At 36.5% G+C, this 22735-nt stretch overlaps 1 protein-coding gene across 3 annotated transcripts in view; it reads right to left on the bottom strand.

Annotated features, from left to right (window-relative positions):
• GBE1 (1,4-alpha-glucan branching enzyme 1) overlaps positions 1-22735 on the bottom strand; it is a 161045-nt gene that overhangs the window by 59268 nt on the left and 79042 nt on the right. For all 3 annotated transcript variants that reach the window (XM_082055387.1, XM_082055388.1, XM_082055389.1), the window contains exons 8-10: positions 6439-6554; positions 6070-6197; positions 2588-2686 (exon numbers count right to left, since the gene is read on the bottom strand). In XM_082055387.1, the coding sequence (XP_081911513.1) occupies positions 2588-2686; positions 6070-6197; positions 6439-6554 (343 nt within the window). The remainder of the gene's footprint in view (positions 1-2587; positions 2687-6069; positions 6198-6438; positions 6555-22735) is intronic.

The raw sequence follows: 22735 nt of genomic DNA, 5'->3' as shown, positions 1-22735 counted from the left end.
GTCCTGTATTTCAAGCAACCCTGGCATACAACAGCTTTCAGCTATAGCTTAACCACTGGGCTGTGTGGTGAATCACTGCAAGATTGCACTGTGCTATTGCCATGAAATACACAATAACATGAGAAGGTGCTTAGCGCAGGGACTTGCATGTCCCCTAGCTCTGTGAATTTCCCATCAGTTCCAAACCACAATTTCAGTGCCAAAGCTTTCTAATACAAAATAAGCTTTACATTTTTTTAGCATGGTAGCTTCTGATGTTTAGCAATTTAAATTAAATCACATCAATAGACATTTTCTGCTTTGTATGATACTATTTCTTCCATCTTCATGATGAGAACAATCAACCGTTTGAATAATCTCCCAGGGAAGTCATGGATTCCCCCTAACACTGGACAGTTTTAAGATTCAGCTGGACATGGTGCTGGGCCATGTTGTCTAGACTGTGCTTTTGCCAAGAAAGGTTAGAACAGATGGTCCTTGTGGCCCCTCCCAACCTAGTATTCTAAATCTAGTCCAATTTCAGTGTTAGTCCTTCCTTTTCTTCTATAGTATTTTATAGACATCCACTGATCACTACAACTTAAATGCATATATGTAAATATATAGACATAAAAATAAAAGTGATAAAAAGGCAATAACAGCGGAATAGCTGATACGATGCTGTAAAATATAACTTCTGTTTTTTTCTTTTTGACTCCATAAATTCTGTTTCTGAACATATTCCGGTCCCTGTGCAGAATCACATTATGTACTACATCTATCTTTAACCTGAACCAGTACAGCCACTGTTACAATGAATAGCTTATCTTAATTTTACAGATCCCTCAGAATTAGTTCATGGAACTCTGGAGATCCTTCAGGTTTAAAACTGATTTTACAAAGCTGCCCAGAAAACTTGCTATTAAGAGTTACAAACTTAAAAGCTGTAGAGAAATAAGAGCAAGCAGTCTAGGACAGTTTGATAACAGTTGATAGACTGTTTCTAAACTTTTCTGTAAAATTGTTTCAGTTTTATTTTTGCCTTAAGAAATAGGGTAACAAGCTAGGTGTATCACCTCTTTCTCTAACTCAAGGTCTTCTGTCGTGGTTGCTAATTTGCAGTTTCCTTAACTAGAACCATCCTGCCTGCATTACCCAATGCTCTTATACAGTCAACACATTACTAAATAACTGGACTCTGCTGGGAATCAGCCTAGACTGCCATATCTGCATTTATGACCAACATCCCATCAGTGTGCCAAGCATCCACCTGCTGTCCCATTTTAAGTATATGCTTAGGCTGGAAGATTTTTTTTCTCCAGTAGAAGAAAAGATCTTACTGCAGTATAGGTTATGTTTCCTCTCCAAGTATTGCAAACTAAAATAAGCAGAGCATATCAGACATTGCTAAATTACATTATCCATCTTTTGCCCTTTAAAAATTCTACAGCCTGTTTTTTTTCCTTTGTAATATGAACTTGGTCACTCTCATTTTGCCTACCTAGGAAACTACTTGTCTTTGCCTGTCCTGAAGCGTGGTAAAGAAGTTGAAAGTGTAAGAAAAAAAAAAAGCCATCAACAATGTGATTCTTGTTGCTATGAAAATATAAGGCCTTGCTGCATTCCAAGATTTAAATTACACATTCCAAAGTTTAACAACACTGTCCCTGTTGGAAAAGCTGTCAAATTTGTCTCCTGACTGAAAAGAGGTTTGAAAACTGTTTTTCAGTCAGCCCTCTACCTCCTAGTTACAAAAGTGAAAGATGCTGAAGTTGTGTTTTTATTTTATTTTATGCTACTCACTATATTTATTGAAGCATTAATGCTCACATAATACATTTATTGTTTTCAGATCATCCTGATAGCCTGAGGGATTTGGATGCAATCTTCTATCTAACTGAAAAACATTGTCTGAAACATCAGTAGAAGTCTTTTGAGATCATTTACTGCTTTATTCCTTTTCCTGTGATTCTCTGTATTAAGGAAAAGGTGATTTAAATCCTTATCATAGTGTTTATCAGTATATTATTGTACTTGACGAGCATTTACAGATTTTTATTCTTTTTGTAACCCCACTGTATCGATTGCTGGAGTCTTTATATATATTCACTTAGGTTTATTCTGGTTAAACTTTCAGCTCTGTCCATGTTCAACGCCAATTACTATGGCAAATTTCAGAAGGGTTTGTTGCATGTTTTCAGGGTTTGTTTTTTGTTTTGTTCTGTTGATTGTTTTTGTTTTGTTGTTTTGGGTTCTTTTTTAATATATCTTTTTATCTGCATATGTGCATATGGTTAACTATTGTCTACCTGTTCACAGTCAATATAGGCTACGCATTGTACAGCTATTGTAACATACAGGTAATTTGAAACAAAATGCAAATAATAGCCCCTGAATTTACACATCCTCTGAAACCTCTATGATATCTGACAGTTTTCATTTCAGCCACTAATGCCTGTGCTCAAGCTTGTCAGAATTTATTTGAACAGGACATTAACAGAAGAGAGAGTAAAAATTGTCAGTAGGATTCAGAAGTGGTTTTGTGTATGCACAGACAGAGAAACATCCCACTTTAAAGAGAGGAACTTATTTTTTAAAAAGTTCTCGCCTGTATCCACTTATCTGGAATAGCCATGGCTAGTCGATAATCAAAACCCCCTCCTGCCTCCGCAACAGGACGACAAAGAGCTGGCATTCCAGAAACATCCTAAGAAAAACAAAAAACAAAAACAAACAAACAAAAAAACCCCATGTAATTTGCATAGCATTGCAATTATTAGTTCAGATTTTCTACCATACAGTAATACTTCTATACCAATACTCTAAACAATAAACAGTTTCACAGACTGATCTGAGTAAGGGAGGAAAAAATCACCACCACCACTACCCAAAAAAACCCCAACAGTGAAAAATTACTACACCTAGATTTGCTGTTAGAATGCAAAATTTACAGGGAAAAGCATTATGATTTTTTCTTATCAAATCCTCTATTTACAAAATATTTGATAGAGTAGATATTTGATGGGAGCCATCAGTAGATGCAGAATTTGAAATAATCATCTATATCTCCAAGTAATCAATAAAAAGCTATCAACAAAAGACAAATCTTAATTTTGTTTTTTCATATTTTGCATAGAGAATGGCATAAAAATAAAAGGCTGAACACAAAGTACAATGAGGAAGAAAATACCATCTTTACTCTTTTTCCCAAATGCAGAAAACCAAAACTATTGATCCAGCTAGCCCTGGAAAGCAACATGTTCTTACTGCATAATTTTCCAGTTTCATATTGATGGAGGCTGATCATTCTTAAATTCATAATTCAATGTTCTGAAAATATTTATTTCACCATTTTATCAGGCAATTATGTCACATAGCACTCTTTCTCTATAAGTTAGCTTATTTGTATAGAAAATGCAAATCTCCAATAATTGCAAAACATCTATCAGTACTCAATTTTATGAACTTATGTTAGTGAGAAGCTATTCCACCACAGTAGTTACAGATTAACATACAGCTCTTGCGTCTACATGAGAGAATTTATAAAAAATTAAATTCTGACAGAACCAAGGCATAATTAGGAAGTTCATTTTGGTTTTCTGGATTCAACCCAATTTCCAATCCAACTGCTGCAGTATAATAGTGAAAAAGATATTTGCACATGAAGTTACACGTACACACTCATCTGTCCATACACACCCAACACACCCATGCAGATATAAGTAAGAAGATGGGTGGCATTCTGGGGGCAGAAGGTAGGGCTGCCACTCAGAAGGACCCTGCTTGGCTGGAGGAATCAGTCAACAGCAAGTTTGGGAAGTTCAGTATGGGCCAGCTGCCAGATCCTGGCCCTGGACTGGCCTAACCCTACCTGCATAGGGGCTGCCCAGTGGGGAGCAGCTCTGCTGGGGAGGCCATGGGGCTGTGGGCTGGCAGCCAGCTGAGATGGACCAGCAGCCAGCCCTGGCAGCAGGGATGGCTGGGAGCATCCTGTGCTCTATGAACAGCCAAGCCAGGAGACCAAAGGAGGGGATTATCCTCCTTTACTCAGCAGACATCAGATCACACAGAAAACTGCATCCACATTCCACATGCTGTATATACCAAATAATGAAGCAGAAATTATTTCCAGACTTTCAGGTATTATAAATGGAAGTTCAATATCTCTTAAATCAGTCACAAAGGATTAAGACTGATTAATGTTTTCCAAGTTATGCAGGACAAGATTATTTGAAACAAAAGCCTTTTTCTGTGGTGCTAAGATGCCTACCTGGACAAGGTCTGAGTCTGAAATTTAAGCAGCCCCCATCTACCTTAGTCACAATTTTAAAAGTCAGATTTTTGGAAAGTAAAATTCCAAACCTAATCCCATTTATATCTATCTATATCTACAGATTTTACCTAAACACTAAAAAAAAAAAAATCAGTGTTAATTTGGTTCAGTATATTTTCCACCAAATATAAATAGCCAATGCCTAAACATTTGGTTCAGACCTTAGTTTGAAATGCACTGCATACAAAAAACAAAAAAAAGATAATCACAGAAGCAGGGTTTTCCTGTCTGTTTTTATAATGCTTCAGGCATGATGCAATTTTACTTAACATTTTTTCTCATTATAAAAAACTTTATAAAGCTTAATCTAGAAGGCCAAAAAGAAAAATAAGCATATAGTCAGTAATATCTTAAATGTTAGGAACTAATAAGACAGTGAATATACACAATATTAAAAAGCTGTAAAATACTAGTTAAATAATTAAGGATTATATTATAATTAGTTATGGCTAGACACAAATGTTTTTCTCATGTAGCACTCATTCCATCATCATTCTAGGCAAGCAGACATTCTTCACTGCCTTTTATAATTTTCAAGTATGTCAACAGTTTCTCCTTCTGAAATTCTCCTTTAACCATGCAGCACATTAATCAGTTCTATATTCTGTGTAGCGACTCCCCCAGGCAGAAAATGATGTATTGAAACTGAAGCGGTTTTCAACTCCATCAAGAGAAACTGAAGACACATGTTATTAAAAAAGAATTCTTAGGCCGGGAGTACAAGCAGACTGAACTCAGCATTTCATTAGCAGGAATGCTTTTAATCTAAGACTACGTAGAAAATTAAGAAATTTCACTTCAAATAAGCCTACAGCTCAATGAAACCATCTCAAGCTTGCTAGCGATTGCTCACCAGATGCCATTTTTGATAGCTTGCCATTGAGATTTTAGCAGTGGTTGTTTATAATACAAAACTTTCCCATAAGTAAGAAATTAAGTTACGCTAGGTTGTATTTTCTGAAGATACATAGGGAACTCTTAAGCAATACAAAAAGTTTTATTAGAAATCCATATAGTCCGTAATGATATCAGAGAGATGGAACTTTTTTACTTTAAATGAAAATAATCATTTAAATATAATAACAGAAAAATTCTCAAGGTTTACTTGATTTTCTCTTTCAGATAAAGAGAAAATATCAGTGAAAATCTACCTATTCAGAGAACCTAAATGCTCTGCTGCTTTGTACTATTAAAAATTCCGTGTGCCAACAAGAACATTTTGCAGTAAAAAAATTAAATTGATCTCAATCAACTGAAGCAATACAGCTTACTCCCTCAGAAACCTGAAAAATCTTAATACTAAATTTAAATTAGCATACACATTCAACATTTATAAAGTTATCACATTTATTTTGAAGGGGAATTGTCAATCATGCCAATGTAATTCAAAATACATGAAACCACATTAGGGCTGTTAATCTTTACTACCATGACTCACTAGTGACAAATGACAATTTTGCAAAAGCAATAAACTAAAAAAACCAAATCTCATTACAATTTCAAGCAGATGGAAAAAAAAAAAAAAAAAAAAAAAGAAATCCCCACATTAATGATCCATTAGTGCAGAGAAAACTCCTGAAGTGCATATTTCAGCTGTTTCTCACCACAAGGCAAAGTCTGTCCACCAATTAATATTTCTCAGCTTGTGTCAATCCTTGAATACCTGAAGTGTGACTTGATAATTAACCAGGAAGTTCACATCCCAAAGCAAACTAATTAATATTAATGCCATTGAGGATGGCAAATTCTGATCTTACCTCTGCTATGGTTATACATTCCGGATGCAAAAAATTAATCATGTGGTTGGCCAGCATTAGATAACACAAAGCATCTTCATCCACATGTAGGCCAAAATATTCGTTGTAATCTCCACTGAATCCTGTGCCTAATAAAAAAGGAAGTTTCAAAGGCCACAATTGCTTTTTTAGAGAAACACAGATATTCTGCAATACGCAATTTTATAAACACCAAATTTATTCATAATTTCAGATCTATCCATATAGCAGCACAAGAAGATATTAGCAAATCTGGAATTTTTGGAGCATTCAGTGAACTTTATAGCTTTATTTCCACAGCAACAGAGCAGCAACAGGACTGTGGAGATTAGAGTTGGTTAAATTACTTACCAATCCCATGATGGTGATACAACATAGATGTAACACCATCAAATCGGAATCCATCAAAGCGGTATTCTTCGATCCACATTCTCAAATTAGACAGAAGGAATCTCAAAACTTCCCAGCTGAAATAACATGAATATATTTTATAAGCTTTAGAAACCTTGGGACTGACAAGAGTTCCTTACGCTATGTTTCCCACTTGCATTTATGGTACTTTCAATTACTTCTTCCCCGTTTTTCATTAGCCTTTTCCTAAAAAGTGTGTCTACCTTAGATTTTATTTTATCTTTTTTTATTTATTTTATTTTATCTTTTATTGCACATAATTTTAATATTGAAGACAAGGGTTTAGGAAAAAATGTCAATGATCTATATAGACATCTAATAGGTTAATGTTTGAACAAATATACTACATTTTAATGCCCATCCCTGCCACTATACTTGGCCTTTTCCTCTCTAAAGATAGTTATACTCTGTGGGAAAAGATCTTATAGAAACAGAAAGAAAATTATAATAGGTAAGATTCTGTTCCCAAGATTTTATAGATTTACAGCAATTTCTAGGCGTCATAAAAGTTGAAAAGCTGTCAATCCCCCTTCCTGGAATTATTTACAAATCACACGTCACCAGTAGATTATCAAATTACCTACTATGTTGCAAGTTTAGACATTTAATGAGCAAATCAAGTCATGGAAGTTGAGGAGATATTTTTTGAAATTTAGAACAACAGGAATGGGGTATAACATGCACACAAAGAAAGCACATAGATGAAATCAAAAATATAGAAGAGGTTCCAAAGTGAGTGAGTACGGGGAAGTATTTCTGAACAAAATTTGTATCAAAGAACAAAATAGTTTCAGGAACAGTATTCCTACTATTCATAACCTCCTCTCCCAGCACACTGGTCCCAGTAGCTTCAAAAGACACCTATATATCTTGTTTCCACTCTTTGCTCTCCGTGCCCCTGTCCTTGGTGCCACCCTCAGCATGAGCTGCCTCAGGTGCATCCCCTGCAAGCTGTGGCTCTGAAGAGCTCATCCATCTCAACCAGTTTAACCAAATGAAGTAGTGAAGCTTTTTTTGCCTACGTCTTCAACACTTGTCATTGTTACAACTTCTCTCTAACCAGTTTCCCAAGGTAGCACAACTATGGCCTCAGGTACTACCAAGTCTCTGTTCAGTGAAGAGTTCAAGCTAGGCAGCAGCACGCTGGGTCTCACCACCCTCCTTCTGGTGGGTGAGGTGGAAAGGGGACACCCGGCACAAAGCACGTCAGCCAGCATCACTGCTACAATTTACGTGGGCACATAGTTGCCATGAGGCAGTAAAGGAGACCTTTTCTACATTTCACTTTATTTAATAGATGCCAGAGACTGAGATGCTAGAGTCATGAGGCAATTATGACCCAAGGAATAAACTCCATTTTGACAAAACAAACATCTCCACCTTCCTTCCTCCAAAACCATCCTCACATGAAGGGTGCTTAAAGTCTGGAGTTAGTGGTATTACACAAACAGATGGGAAGTCTGTGGACACACTATAAAGGTGGTAAAAGCCTGGTCTCACTGAATAACCAATTCTTATTTACTTCAATAGGATTACAGTATTTCTCCTTTTCTTTGCATGTACTGCACACAAATACACACTCGTGCATATAAAGGCAGAAATATTACCAGATGAAAAATTCCAAATTTGGGAAATGCAAATCAGTTCAATACCTTTTCTGGGCATGCATTACATGACATGTAATTCTATCCTCGTGTTCTCCTGCCTTGCCCCAAATAATCCAATTCAAAAGATAACACTTTGCTAAGAAGATCTCAGGAGCTTGTCTACAGAACCTTTTATATATTTGTTATTTCTCAGGTGAAATGATTTGCAACGAATGAATGACAGAGAGAGAATGCTCTGATATTGAGAGAAATAGAAATGTATCCAAAATCCTACAAACTGGCAAGCTGGTCATGAAAATACAACTTTGTGCAAATGCTCAGTCTATCTTTTTCTGACCCAGCATCAAATTTGAGGAAAGCTATTTGCTGCAAGCTAAACACTGTGAGCAAAGTCAAAGCAGTAGCTATATTGCAATAAAAATACTATCTCACACAGAATTAAGATAATGCATGTACAAAGAGTAGATTAATTGCTACAAGCACCAGTCAGACTTGAAACTTATTTCTCCTCATTACAGACTGCTTGACTTTATAACCTTGAACCTCTTAAGATGCTGAAGAGGATTTGTACATTTGTAAAACACACACAGAAGTTCCAAAATAGATAACAAATGTAATTTTTTCCACCACGGTTAGTACTGAAGATTGATCTTTGGAAAAAGATGGAGAACCAGTATGAAAATAAACTGTAATGACTTCTACATGAAAAAGCAACTACAGATAAGAATGAACAAGATGAATTTGTTGAACCAAAATATTAGTTAGAAAATTGATGAGATCAAAAACCTGAGTAGGAGCAGCAGATGTTTTCCAACCATCTGATTGCACATGGGAGAGAAGATTGTAAATAAATAAATAAACAAAAATATTAAGTCCGATTCTAGTCTAAACTGGGAAAAAAATAAGTTTTAGGATTATTTCTAGGAAGGATATCAAATACTAACAACCATATCGACTTTTAGAAAGATAACTACACAGCTCCAAAACACGATCCAGACAAACAGTATTTTTGGAACATGCAAATCACACAAACCATTCAGAGGTTCATGGTTTCATCCAAGTCCATTTATTTATGGAAGCAGCAGCAGTAGAAATAGAAGTTGACAGAAGTAACAAATAATTTTACAGAATGCCAGTAGCAGCGAAAATCAGCATAATTGAAATACATCCACCATATAAGCAATAACTCAGGAATATTTCTAAAAGAAGTACATTGTCGTAATTTTACAGACAGATATGGAAACAGGATAGCATTCATTAAGAACGTAATTTCTTTTGGGCAAAAGCCATATCTTCAATTATATCCTAACAGTTTCTCCAATTTTTGCATACCACAAAATTGAGAAAGTTCTTTCATTGCATGTATGATCTAAGAGAGGAAAATATATGCTGTATTATCATTAAGGAACAGAATAATTTACACTGCAAGAAATATAAATAATTCAGAATTCACTGAAACATCATTCAAAACAAAAAAGGTCTTTGCAGAGAAGTCCTGTTGCTTTTTTTCTTCCCCTTTGGGGCCAATAGTTCACACATTAAAAAACAATTTCTCATTTGAGAAAGTGAAATGAGCATATCTACCTAGATGACCTGGTTTCACAAGGTGATGAGAAATTTAACACCTTTCCTATACTAAGTCAGCAGAAAACCTGTGAAATTGCTTACAAGTCACACATTATTTACTTTTTTCCGCCTGTACTAATAAAAAAGCAAAATAATGATTCACCGTAAGAATTCTAAATTCTAATCCATGATGAACATTAAATATTTAGATGCAAGCAAGTAATGCATTTAAACCAGTCAATTTTGTCACTATGGACAAAAAAGTAACATGGGCTGTACCTATAACAGTTTGAAGCTGCAATTCTTGAACCATATTAATGTTGACATTCAGGAATTGCATTTATTACGTATTATAGAAACCGGGTAGAACCGCTGACCTTGTAAGAATCTAGACTTCTATGATGATTTACCTGTTTTCAATTCTTAGTGCTTAACTAACTTAACACATCATAGCACTGAATTGCTAAAATATTATTTTTCAAATTATTCCTAAACATTTCAATAGCTGACTGGCTTAAATCCCACCAATGGACTGCAAAACATAAATAAACTGGTACTCAGTCTGATAATGCTAATTTTTCAGTGAATCTGGTACAAGTTATTTTATGAACTAAACATCCAGATTTGATAGAGAGATGTTCTTTTAAACTGTTTTTTACACACCAGTTTGTCTGTTATTTAGATGCATTTTGTTCAGTCAGAGTGATACAAAAGGGTAACTAAGTCTAATCGTATTTGGAAAGCAGCAACAAAAATAATAAACTCTTCATATTTTGACCCCTTTCATTTACATGTAGAATTAATTCCCTGCTGTCCTCTAGGTAACATCATTGCCAAGACCTCAAGCCATCTCTAGGCATAAGGTGCTGAGAAATTGAAGCAGTGCAGCAAGTGCCCACTTTTTAGCCAAGGGACAATCCTGACTGACACTGCTGGGCTGCTCTCAATACCTGCACTCCTCATTATACCAAATGCCATTCTATTAGAACATACATATCCCCCTATCAGTTATCAGAATGCGATACAGCTGTTAACAGGCCAAAAGAGCTTTTACTTGGTGATCCAAACTGCATCATGCCTCTAAAATGAACTGCGCAGACAACAAAGTAAAAAAGAGCTATCCTTCTGGGGTCTATGATAATCTGTGACAGACAGAATCAGCAGCAGCAAGTCACTTCCCCTGTATCCATCCCAAGAAGACTGAAAAGCAGAATTAACTTATTTTCTCACAGTAATAACCACAGTGGCACTAACATAGAGTGCTACTTTTTCCAGACTTAGAATTTCTGAGAGTGCATGGCTGTGTGCACCCTATACAGCCAGAAAAGAAACAAGCCAATGTCAACAAGAATCTCAGCAATATTAAGCTTACTCACACTTCAAAGTTAATATTCAGACATAAAATAACTCCTAAGGAAAAGGTTTATTCTGAAAACAAATAATATTAATTGATAGCAGTGGCACAGATATCAATAGGTAAGAAGTTACAGGAAACTAAAGTTTTCAGTTTAACATGCACTGAATTTTCAACATTATAAAATAAACAGAAAACCACTAACAAAAGTCCTGAGGACAGAGCCCTCTCTCTGTGCTTCAGCTACCAGAGTCAGGAGGACTTAGCTGGTAAAGTTTTCAGAATGGCTGCAAACTTCTTGCAGTATTCTCGAACTATTCTTCATAGAGCCACGATATTGTGGATATTATTAAAATAAATAATATGGTGAAGGCAACCAACGCAAAAGACAATCGACATGGTCATGATCCCTTTGGTCAAGCACTTCATGCTGATGCACTGTGAAGGCGATCTGATGGCCAACAGAAAACTTAGAGGCTAGATGCACAAGTTGTTAGGTTTCTACTTCTTGTCTGTCACAATCTGGTACATGGATGAGGCTTGAAAATAATACTTTCAATAGCAGTGGACCTTTACTTACACACAGCTTGGGAAAATATTATCCGTACTGCATGGATTATAACTGTACTTCTTGGGCAAGCTCATGGGCAGAGTTCCCAATTCTCTAAGTCTCCTGCTGCAGCTGGCTCAAGACTTACAGAATCACAGAATCATTTCAGTTGAAAGAGTCCCTCAAGATCATTGACTCCAACCATTAACCTAAAACTAGCACTAAACCATGTCCCCAGGAACTTTGTCCGATCATTTTTTAAACACCTCCAGGGATGGTGATTCCACCACTTCCCTGGGTAGCCTGTTCCAATACATGACAAGCCTTTCCATGAAGAATTTTTTACTAATACCCAACCTGAACCTCCCCTGGTGCAATTTGAGGCCATTTCCTCTTGTCCTATCATTTGCTACTTGGGAGGAGAGACCAACACCCTCCATGCTACAACCTCCTTTCAGGTAGTTGTAAACAGGTCACCTTGGCATCCTCTTCTCAAGGCTAAACAGCTCCAGTTCCCTCAGCTGCTCCTCATTTGACTTGAGCTCCAGACCTCTCACCAGCTTTGTTACTCTCCTCTGCACTCTCTTCAGCAACTCAATGTCCTTATTTTTATGAGGGGCCCAAAACTGAGCACCGGATTCAAGGTGGGGCCTCAACAGTGCCAAGTACAGTGGTACAATCGCTTCCCTGGTCCTGGTGGCCACACTATTGCTGATACAAGCCAGGATGCTGTTGGCCTTCTTGGCCATCTGGGCACACTGCTGGCTCATATTCAGCTGGCTGTCAATCAACACCCCCAGATCCCTCACAGGCAGCTTTCCAGCCACCCTTCCCTGAGCCTGTAGCACTGCCTGACCCAAGTGCAGGACCCAGCTCTTGGCCTTGTTGAACTTCTTTAACAGGGAGCTTGGATGATTAAAGAAGATTTATCTATATTTTTTTCAGCCATATCAATGATAGAGACGTTTTTTATTTTCCCTGAAGCCTCTGAATTTAAAATAAATATTAGCTTCAGATCTAGTTCTCTGAGATTTTTTCTTGAATTTATCATATCTTAATTACTACCCCACTGTCTTCTTCCCCACTTACAGCTTACAATCAATTGCTTATCACTTTACCTCTGTTCTCTGCACTGAGAGGTTTTGTTTGTTTTAAAGAGAAATGGATCCATACCATGACCTTTCTGTTTCACTTGATTAGATTATGTTTGCTTTGCTACCTGCATAGAATTCATACTACTGAAAGTAGACAATTTATGTACTGAGATACAGCAACAATTTTCACAGTGCCACACAGAAGACTTGTATCCTTTGATCTTTGGTCTGCAAAATGGCTTTATCTTTTAAATGACATTTCAAATGAAAAAGCATTAAATAATGGAAGTAACAGTGCATTACAGCTTTCAGTTTAATCTTTCCTTATGGTTCAGTATGATACCCAAAAAATTTTAAAAGTTTCAATCTCCAGTTAGATAGCCTGAAAACTTCACGGCCAGTTCTCCTTCCAGATAATGCAAAGCTATCACATTTCAGAAATCTTGATTGACATTGCAAACTCTTAGGACCCAACCATGGAACAAAGAGGACCCACTACTGATAAACACCACACAGAGATCACTGCAAGCACATGAAAGGTTATAATAAACTATAATTACCATGCAATAAATTTTTTTAAATTATTTGTTTGCCAAGGTTAATGCACGAGTAAACAGTATTATAATATCAGTATGGGAAGAAAGACTTAGATTAAGAACACATGAAAGAATCTGAACTATAAGCAAGTAAATGAATAATTAAGTAATAATGCTGCATAACTGAAATCAGAGAAGACAACCAAAGTTGAGTACTAAAAGCCGGCATTTGAAAGCATACCAAATTTTATCCTCCAGAGGTACAAGGACAACATCCCTCTGAGGCAGTGCTAGATTACTTGATTTACCAAACATTAACCCACTAGTGTCTGTCCTAGATAATAATTCTTTTACTGAATCTCAAAAAAGAACAGGTCTGTATCAGCACACAGCTAGCCAATAAAGACTAAACTGGTCTGAGATACAGTCTACCCTGAGACCAGAAGGGGATGCAGTCCTTATTATGCAAGTCTGAAACACTGGATCAGAAATTAGGATAGGGTTTCACTATGACCTTATGATTGTGAAAAAAATGAGTATAAAACTTTTCTGTATTCTCACAGAAAATTCCATGGCCCTTGGGAATATTCTGCTACTCAAAAAGACAATAAAAAAAGCTGACCAGCCCTCAGGGACCTAAGGCAGAGACCTACAGGAATACATGCCATTCCTAATTTATCTTGTCACAGTAAGGTGATAAAATGCCACACTAAGTGGATGTGACCCATTAACAGAGCCTCTCAGTCTGTTTCTGGTCAGGTATTTGAGTAATCCCAACAATAAGTCTACCTGCTGTGTGAAGAGCAGCGGTGGCAGCAAAACCCAGCACTTTTTCAGATCAATGTCTACGAAACCTTCAGACATGTAGTGATTGACATCACTAAACCAGAGAGCAATTTCCACCGGGAAGTACAGATCCCTCTGCACAGCAACGCAAAAGGTCAAGGCTTTTTGCCGTGCTTTTAAAAAAAAATGGTGCTTAAAGTTAGTAATGGTCACTCATACCAGTTTTCCCAGTAGGAGCTGAGCTTCTGATGAACTACTTGAACAGCTTTCCCAAACAGAGCAGTTGCCATTATACAGTTGATATTCAGAAGAATGTTTCCAAACAGCTTGAGATTAGGGTAAACAATATCACAGCATTCCAAGAAAGTGAAAAATAAGAAAATGTAGATGCAAACATTTCAGATGTAGGTAAGCCAGTCATGTTTTTAAGGAAGTCAAGAATCCATCTTTCCATATTCCAGGACATTAAGTCATCTTTAACACAAGAGTTTTCAAGCCTCTCAACTACCAAATGTCTCTCACTCACAGAAAGAATAATCTTAAACTAAGATGAAAGACTGAGGGCTGTGGGAATGAAAGAGCTTTCACCACAACATTTTTGCAGAACGATACAAATCTCTGAAAAGGGCTGCTATGAAAATACTGCTTTCTCTATTTTTGCAGGACGTTGTACCATTAGGTTGGACTGCGTGAGACATAAAAATGTTAAAAATAAAGCCCAATAGGTGACTAGCGAAATAAGAACTCCAACAAACCTGGTTTAAATTGAAGAAACAAGCTACTCCAAGATTTTGCCTCACTGGCATGAACAGTAAGGAATAAAAAGTGGTTGAGCACATTCATTCTTTAGAAATCTGTGCTAGATAAAATCTGGAATCTTGCATTTCTAAGAACAAACAAATGGTAAGCCTATAACTTGAGCACGTTTAAATCCAAAAAAAAGGTTTTATTTTTAGCCACAGAAACTGAGCATTTATTTATGCCATCATAATTAGAAAGTCACTGATATTACAACATTACAAGACTATATCAAATGAAACACTGAAAGACTAAAAGTTCCTGCAAAAGTTAAAAATAAGGGATACTTTTATCAATACTTGCTCCAGAAGATATCTTTGCTTAACTGTTAACATCCTATTCCCTCAATTAAAATGGAAAAGCTCAAAAGTACTTCAGAATTTCAAGGCCATCTTTCAGGAAAATGGTCCTCAAATATTTAAGTAGCATTATGAAAAGTCAAGAGAAGTGAAAGAAGGATTATTTTCAAATTTGGAAACATTTGTTCAGTGAAGATCTGAAGACCTTTCACAAGCTAAATCATGCCAGTTTCTATCAGGCAACATAAAAGTTACTACTGGTAAATTAATTGCATACAATTGCACAATTACTTGTATACTGCCCTTTTCATGGGCAAACCTCCAGTGCTGTAGAAGTCACCAACAAATACATATGTATATTTATACTTACGTATTTAAAATTCTAATAAGCAGAACACTGATTAACATACCATGGATTTTGTGACATCCAGTCACCAAACTGTAACTTGATATTCTGAGAATGAAAGGTGAATCAATATAAAATACAAAATACAATAACCAAAGTAGTTTTCCTGCTTTAATTATAGTTTAAAAAAATATTTAAATATAGCTTCTCATTTTTTAAGCATAAACAAGAACAGCAGCTTAGAAGCTGCAGAGGATTTTCCTTTTTACTTCAAAATCAGAATTCTAGAGTGCTATATCAGACAATATCCCCTCTGGAAGCATTAATCTTCATCCCTATATGTTCAGTGTTATGCAGGGAGAAAGCACTTTCATTCGTAAACAATATAATAGCAATATGCATTTATTAGAATTAATATTCAGTAATGCTTAGGGAAAATTATTTGCTAGAAATAGGCACATCCCTTACTCAAATACAAGCAGGAGTTCTGAAGTTCCCAAGAAAATATTCATGTTTTTTCCTCAAAATTCTACTTCATCTGTTGACACAAAACACCACTATAAAGTTACTTCAAGAGCTATTGGCAGAGATAATACGATGCACAGTTAAATTAGGGTGACTGAACATGTGCTAAGCTGTGAAAGACAGAATAACATTTTGTTTAGGGGAAGGAAAACAAAACAAACAACAAAAAAAAGTAACTATTTCTCCTTCTTGCAGGTTCTTCCAAAGTCACTATGCTGACCCCGAGGACACATGGCTGCCTGTCTTGGCAGCTGAGCGCTGAGCATCTGCCCAGCTAATTCCAGATCAGACAAGTTGCGCCAACCGCATACACCATGTACCACACACACACCAAGTTACAGCTATCTGAAATCAGGTAAGAAGCTACGCACACAAAAAGGCAAGTTTTCTTTGGCGAGTATCAGATCTGGGCTCAACCCAGCAAAAAGCAAGATCCTGATGCATGGGTCAGGAAGTTGCTTTCTCCTCTGAATTTCCCAATTTTGAAGTGCTTAGAAGCTTGATCAATGTTTTGGAAAGATCTACCACCTAGTAAGCAGCACAGTGTCCTAGACATAAATTTTTCAGGCTAGTCCTATCTACATCTGATAAGAGTAAACTGAATAGTATAAAATAACGCATTCAGTTACTTGCCATAAAAATTAAAGCAATAACTCAAATATTACTCAGTAAAGGTTATATCCTGCAAAATGTGAATATAAGAACAGCTTTGGAGGCAAAGCAGATATCTATTTATTGCAATGAAATTCAATATTCTTGATGCTTTATGCTCAGAGGGCTTCCTTAAGTAAATAGAAAAAAATATATAAGTACTGAAGACAATTACCTGCAGTTTTAAAAGAGCCTCCAACACACACAATTTTAAATAGAGGATGTCTCAAAAATAAAATTACAAAACCCTTCAAAATGCTGATAAAGCCTACATGGATTTCAACTACAATTTGGATAACATCAGCACCCATACCACTAATGTTCTACCCAAATAAATGATACAGTAGTAAAATAAAAATCTGTGAGAATATTTACAATTCTTTTCTCAAAATAAACTTAGCAAATACTAAGTTTGTTTAGAGACATAATCAACCCTGCAAATTAGCAAACAAAATTTGTTGTTCTGTATCATGAGCTAAGTGACAACTTTTTAAAAATGTACCATCAGGATTTTGCATACAATTTAATGCAACTCATTACTTCCATAATTGAACTAAGATCTTAAACATTTCAGTGTAGTTTATTGTTCAACACTGACTTTGCTGTCAAGTTAAGACTAAATGTAGTGTAGAAATAGCTAACAAACTACCATATGTCAAGTGACTCATGTTCTTAGACAATTATCCTAAACTTTCCCCAGGAAAAAGGACCAGAGTTAAAAAGGGGACTGCTGAAGAATAAAACTTCAAGAGATATTTAACTATTTTGTTGTGAGGTGTTTTTCCTCCCCTGAAATAGTACACTATTATACATATGTATAAGAATAGAAAACAATTATCCTCTATTTTCTGTATTCCCTATATAAGAAACCAAAATTATACACTTAATACATTCCATCAGCAGTGACAAAATATTAAATACCTGGCAAATTGTTAACATCTTTAATCTCTACTTTCTCAAAACCATCTTACAAAAAGCCTGAAACAGTGTTCCAAATACTGGTTCTGAAGTTGAGCCTCACACAATTGAGTTCAATGGGACACTGAAGACGTGTCTGGTTCACTGCTTTTCCTTTGGTGTTTCCTACCTGACCAACTGCTCCCAGGCTCCTGTCCAAAGAACCAAACAGAAACATGGTTGTTCTACTGCAACCACGCAGTTCAGTCACAGCTGAGAAATGCTGCTGGGACCTCCACCCAAGTCAAGGTAGGATTCTGAGCACACTCTGTCCCCAAAACACGCAGAAACCAACGCTACAGCTGACAAAGCACTGGCCCTTCTCTGTGCTGGTGGTTAACATAAAGTGTAAGAATACCAGCCTAAAAATAAACTATATGTCAAGCATTAGTATCATGCCTGTACCCTCCAGATGACAGTGAAACATAGTTGCTATGGTGGCTAACAAAAAGACTCAAGTTCATCTCAAGTTCATTTATACCTGAAAGACACTAACAAAACCTTATCTACCATTCAGTGTCCATATGCTATTACAGATTACTTTTGTTTTAAATAAGTAAGTACTTTGAAAATCCAAAATCAAAACATCAATCCTCAAGCAACAAACTGTGTCAGATACATTTTTTTTTTTAACATAGCAAAACCAACCTCATAAGGAATAGTTATTATCACATACAGAAGCCTGAAAAGGGGGTGAGTCTTGCATTTTACCATCCTAGGACTTCTACTTCGAAGCAGATATTTTCTGAATATCCTTTTACTTCAGTCTCTTAGAGACTGGCATACTGGACCCCTGAAGTCTCAGTTGCCTGTCTGTATTTTATTGACCAAAAGTCTATACTTCCCTTCCTCCCAACCAAATAGTTGGTAGCGATGCCCAATCTGTAAAAGGAGGAGAAAACTTTAAGATGGGTAGAAGCATTAATTATCAGTCATCATCCAGTACAGACATTACAGGAAACTTCCAAGATATTGACTTGATAATGAATCGTCACCTTCACAGAAAAAGAACATTTCCAGCGGAAGATCTCAGCCTGAAGACTGTCTTACATCATTCCTAGCAAAAGATTCAAGAATTGACTGCAGAGGTAAGCAGCCATCTGGCAAAACCAATTTAAGCATGCATCAGTCCCTATTATCTTCCAGTAAGTACAAAATGCAAAGTTGTTGCATTTGCGCAAAACAGCACAGAATATCTGAAGTACATGGCTCATATTAAATAGGAATCCTTACTTAAACACAGTGCAGTATTTCTCAATTTGCTGCACTTTTTAAAGTTACATTCTTCAGGAATGTAATTAAATATATTGGCCCATCTTACACTGTGCTAATAGAACTGAGAACTTGCAAACACACTGCTTTCTGTGTGCTTCACAAAGACATTTTCATGTAAGAGAACTGAAAATCAGGTTTATATTCAAAGACAGCTTTTATCTTAATTTCTTGCTGGATACTATCGTTTCAGCTATATAATTTGTAGTTCTTAAAGAATAATACAAGAATAATAAGCGTGTTTATAACAGACTGTTACAGTAACTGTTAAGTGTAAAAAATAGCAAGATTACCATCTGAACTGTCTCTGGCAAAAATAGCTACAGTGCAATTTTTTTTATTGATTCACAGCTATACTTTCTTTTATCTGTGATTCTATTTTTAAGAAATTAAACACATATTTTAAAAGCTTTTGTGATCTGAACACATTTTAACATACCCACTCTCTTTCTAAAACCACCAAATTGGTAAATTCCACCAAAGAGATGCTGTGCCAAAATGTATTCAGTTGTACTCCTGCTAATCCACCGAAATGAAATTGTGACAATGGCAACCTCAGACAGTATCTTGAAAACATTGAGTTAAAATAAACAATGTTTTTATATTAACATAAATTACAAAAAGCATATACCAGTGTCTAGAGCTTATTAAAAAAAAAAAAACTGTTTAGAAACAAAACGCCCCTCCACACCCCAAAAGGCTTTGAGTACTTTATTTACATTTTCAAGTCAACCCACAGCCTAGACAGTATCTTTGATAGTTTTGAAGTCAACTTATATGGTTAAAAGATATCTGATTAGTGCACTAGAACTTGTATATTAACCACAGAACCATAGAATGGTTTTGGTTGGAAGGGACCTTAAAGGTTATCTAGTCCAACCCATCGCCATGGGCAGAGACACCATCCACTAAACCAGGTTGCTCAAAGCCCCATCCAACCTGACTTTGAACACTTCCAGGGATGGGGCATCCACAACTCCTCTGGGCAGCCTCTTCAGTGCCTCACCACTCCCTTCATAACAAGTTTCTTACTTACATTCAATCTAAATCTCCCATTTCAGTTTAAAACCATTGCCCCTTGTGCTGTTACTACATGCTTTGGCAGAAAGTCTGTCCCCATCTTTCTCGTAGGTCCCCTTCAGGTACTCAGAAGCTGTTATAAGGTCTCCCTGGAGCGCCCTCTTCTCCAGGCTGAACAACCCCAACTCCTTCAGCCTGTCCTCACAGAAGAGGTGTTCCAGCCCTCTGATCATCTTGGTGACCTCTGGCCCCTCTCCAACAGGTCCAGGTCTTTCCTGTACTGAGGGCTCCAGAGCTGGATGGAGAATTCCAGGTGGGGTCTCAGCAGAGCAGAGTAGAGGGGCAGAATCATCTCTCTTGACCTGCCGGCCACGCTCCCTCAGGTCCTTTTCAGAAGAGCTGCTCTCAATCCCTTCATCCCCCAGCCTGTATTGACACCAGGGGTCGCCCTGACTCAGGTGCAGGACCTTACACTTGGCCTTGTTGAATTTCATGAGGTTCACTCCCTCAGCCTGTTGAGGTGGCATCTCCCTCCAGCATGTCAACTGCACCACTCAGGCTGGTGTCATCCGCAAACTTGTTGAGGGTGCACTTGATTCCACTATGTCACTGATAAAGATATTTAATAGTACCAGTCTTAGTACAGACCCCTAAGGGACACCACTTGTTACCAATGTCTTTTTGGACATATTAACCTACCAGTGTTATTAATACACTGGAAGAATGTATTTATTTTTAACAGTAAAGCTTTTCATGAAGTTCCATTATTTTTAACTAAAATGAAAGCAACTGTTCCTAGTATAGGTATCTCATATTTCAGACCACATTTCAGTGGCATTGTTACTGTTGCTCGCTTAAGAGGTAACTGAATGATAGCAACTTCTGAGTAAAATTTAAACCTGAAGTACAAACTTTATAACCTTGTGAAAAACAAATTTTGTTTTCTAGGCCAGGATAAAATACAAAGAAAACTGAAGCTATGATTGTCTGAAATATTTTTAAACAAGTCTGACCTTGCATATATTGACAGTTCAGCATTACAGGCAGACAAGTTGCTCATAGTAGTTGCTTTTGGTGAAGACATTCTTTCTAATCAAATCTTGTATTTGGTTTCCAAATTTGGATGATGATGGTGCTGTGCTAAGGGCAACTCATTGTTCCCAGTACACGATTAGTTTATAAGAATGATATTTTATACTATTTTCTGTAACTCATTAGGCTTTGTTAAGCAATGTTGGATAGGCATTGGAAAGAACATCCAGCTTAAAGTTGTTTCATCCATTTCCTGATAGACTTCAATTTCCTCCCCAGTTAACCCAATGACATGGAAAAGCGCTCACTTCATAAATAATCTTTGGGGTTAAGCATTGACCCCAGAGTGGTCATAAGCCCCTAACTACTACTTAGGCTTTGGTTTACAGACTTATTTCCATTTTGTAGGAAGAGAAACATAGAATTTCAGATTATAGGGCAGTGAAAAAAGCCTCAAAATCTGGAGCAATAAACACTAAACACTCAAACCACCAGACAGGGGGAGAAAAAGAAATTGAAATCTTTGGGGATTGTTTTGTTCTTCTCTGGTGTATGGCTGACTGATTACTCAGATTCGCCAGTTCTTTGAACATAGAAAGTATCTAGGGAATTTTATGCCAATAGCTAAATATCAACAACAAAAAAGAAATTTCACCTATCCTTGCTGCCCATAAGCAGTTTGAAAGCTTATGCCATTTTTTCTTTAACTTAACCACCAACTTTAAGTACTTGTTTCTGAATGTTCAAACTTAACCCATTTCAGACAAAATAAACTAAAAAAAAGAAATACAAAAATTCTGAACTACATAGTTCAGAATAATGTAACTCAGATATGAGCCAAAGTTTTAGAACCGCAAAAGGGAATTATTTTAGACAACCTTGGTACAGTGAAGCAATGAAGCATATGTAAAAATTTCCTGTGCATGAACAATTCTATTTATTATTATTTATTATTCTAATCATGTACCATTGTGTTGTGGTGTCATAAACAAAACAAAAACTGGAATGTTTTTTTCCTTTTTTTTTTTTTTTTTTCCCCTTCAGGGGAGAAGGGGAGGAGAAGGGAGGGGAGGGAAAGTGAGAGGGAGTTTAGCACTGCCTCCACCTGCTTGCAAAAGGTCAGGATATGGAAATGTAACACTGACCAAAACAAGTATCTCAACTGAATAGTCTTCTTAGGGATAATTTTACTTTCAGTTATGGTTTACTAATGAATGGATTCTTTCCTCAAAAGACACCAATTTATCCTTTACTTATTGTATTAGAAAACCGACCTAGAAAACTTAGGAATGTGAATAATAATAAGCCTGGGCTAAAATGTGTTCTAAAATCTCATGCCTTTGTCAGAAGTATGCTCCAGTGTTAATAAAACGTTAATAAATAACAAGGGAAATAAAATAATAATAATAAAAATATGGTCACCATAGAGCACTGAAGAAAACAGTAAATAATGCAAATCTCTGAAGCTTTGTGGGCTAAAAATACAGGCTCCAGATCCCAGCTGTGCTAGATGCTCATTTCGACAGGGTGAAAGGAATATGGCTTCACTCCACTTCATGAAGTGACAAATTTTATGGTGTTTCCATAAATCCCTCCAGCCAAGAGGAGGTGATCTAATGTGTTTATTTAATCAGGAAAATTACAACAGCCATTACTTTCTTCATGTATCTTAAAGAGAATCAAGACAGAATAAGGATAAAGACAGCAAAGCACATTCTCCTCTTCATTGTAAAGCCTTAAATAACCTTAGTGCAATAACTAAATATATTATATATACAAAACCCCCCATACTTAATAATTTTCCAAAGAACTTCATTCCCAGCTCTTTGTTCAAACAGACTGAG

The sequence above is a fragment of the Streptopelia decaocto genome (genome assembly GCF_964273445.1).
Source record: "Streptopelia decaocto genome assembly, chromosome: 1".
Classification (NCBI taxonomy): domain Eukaryota; kingdom Metazoa; phylum Chordata; class Aves; order Columbiformes; family Columbidae; genus Streptopelia; species Streptopelia decaocto.
Note: the sequence above shows the minus strand (reverse complement) of the source record. Positions and strands in the feature narration are given on the sequence as shown.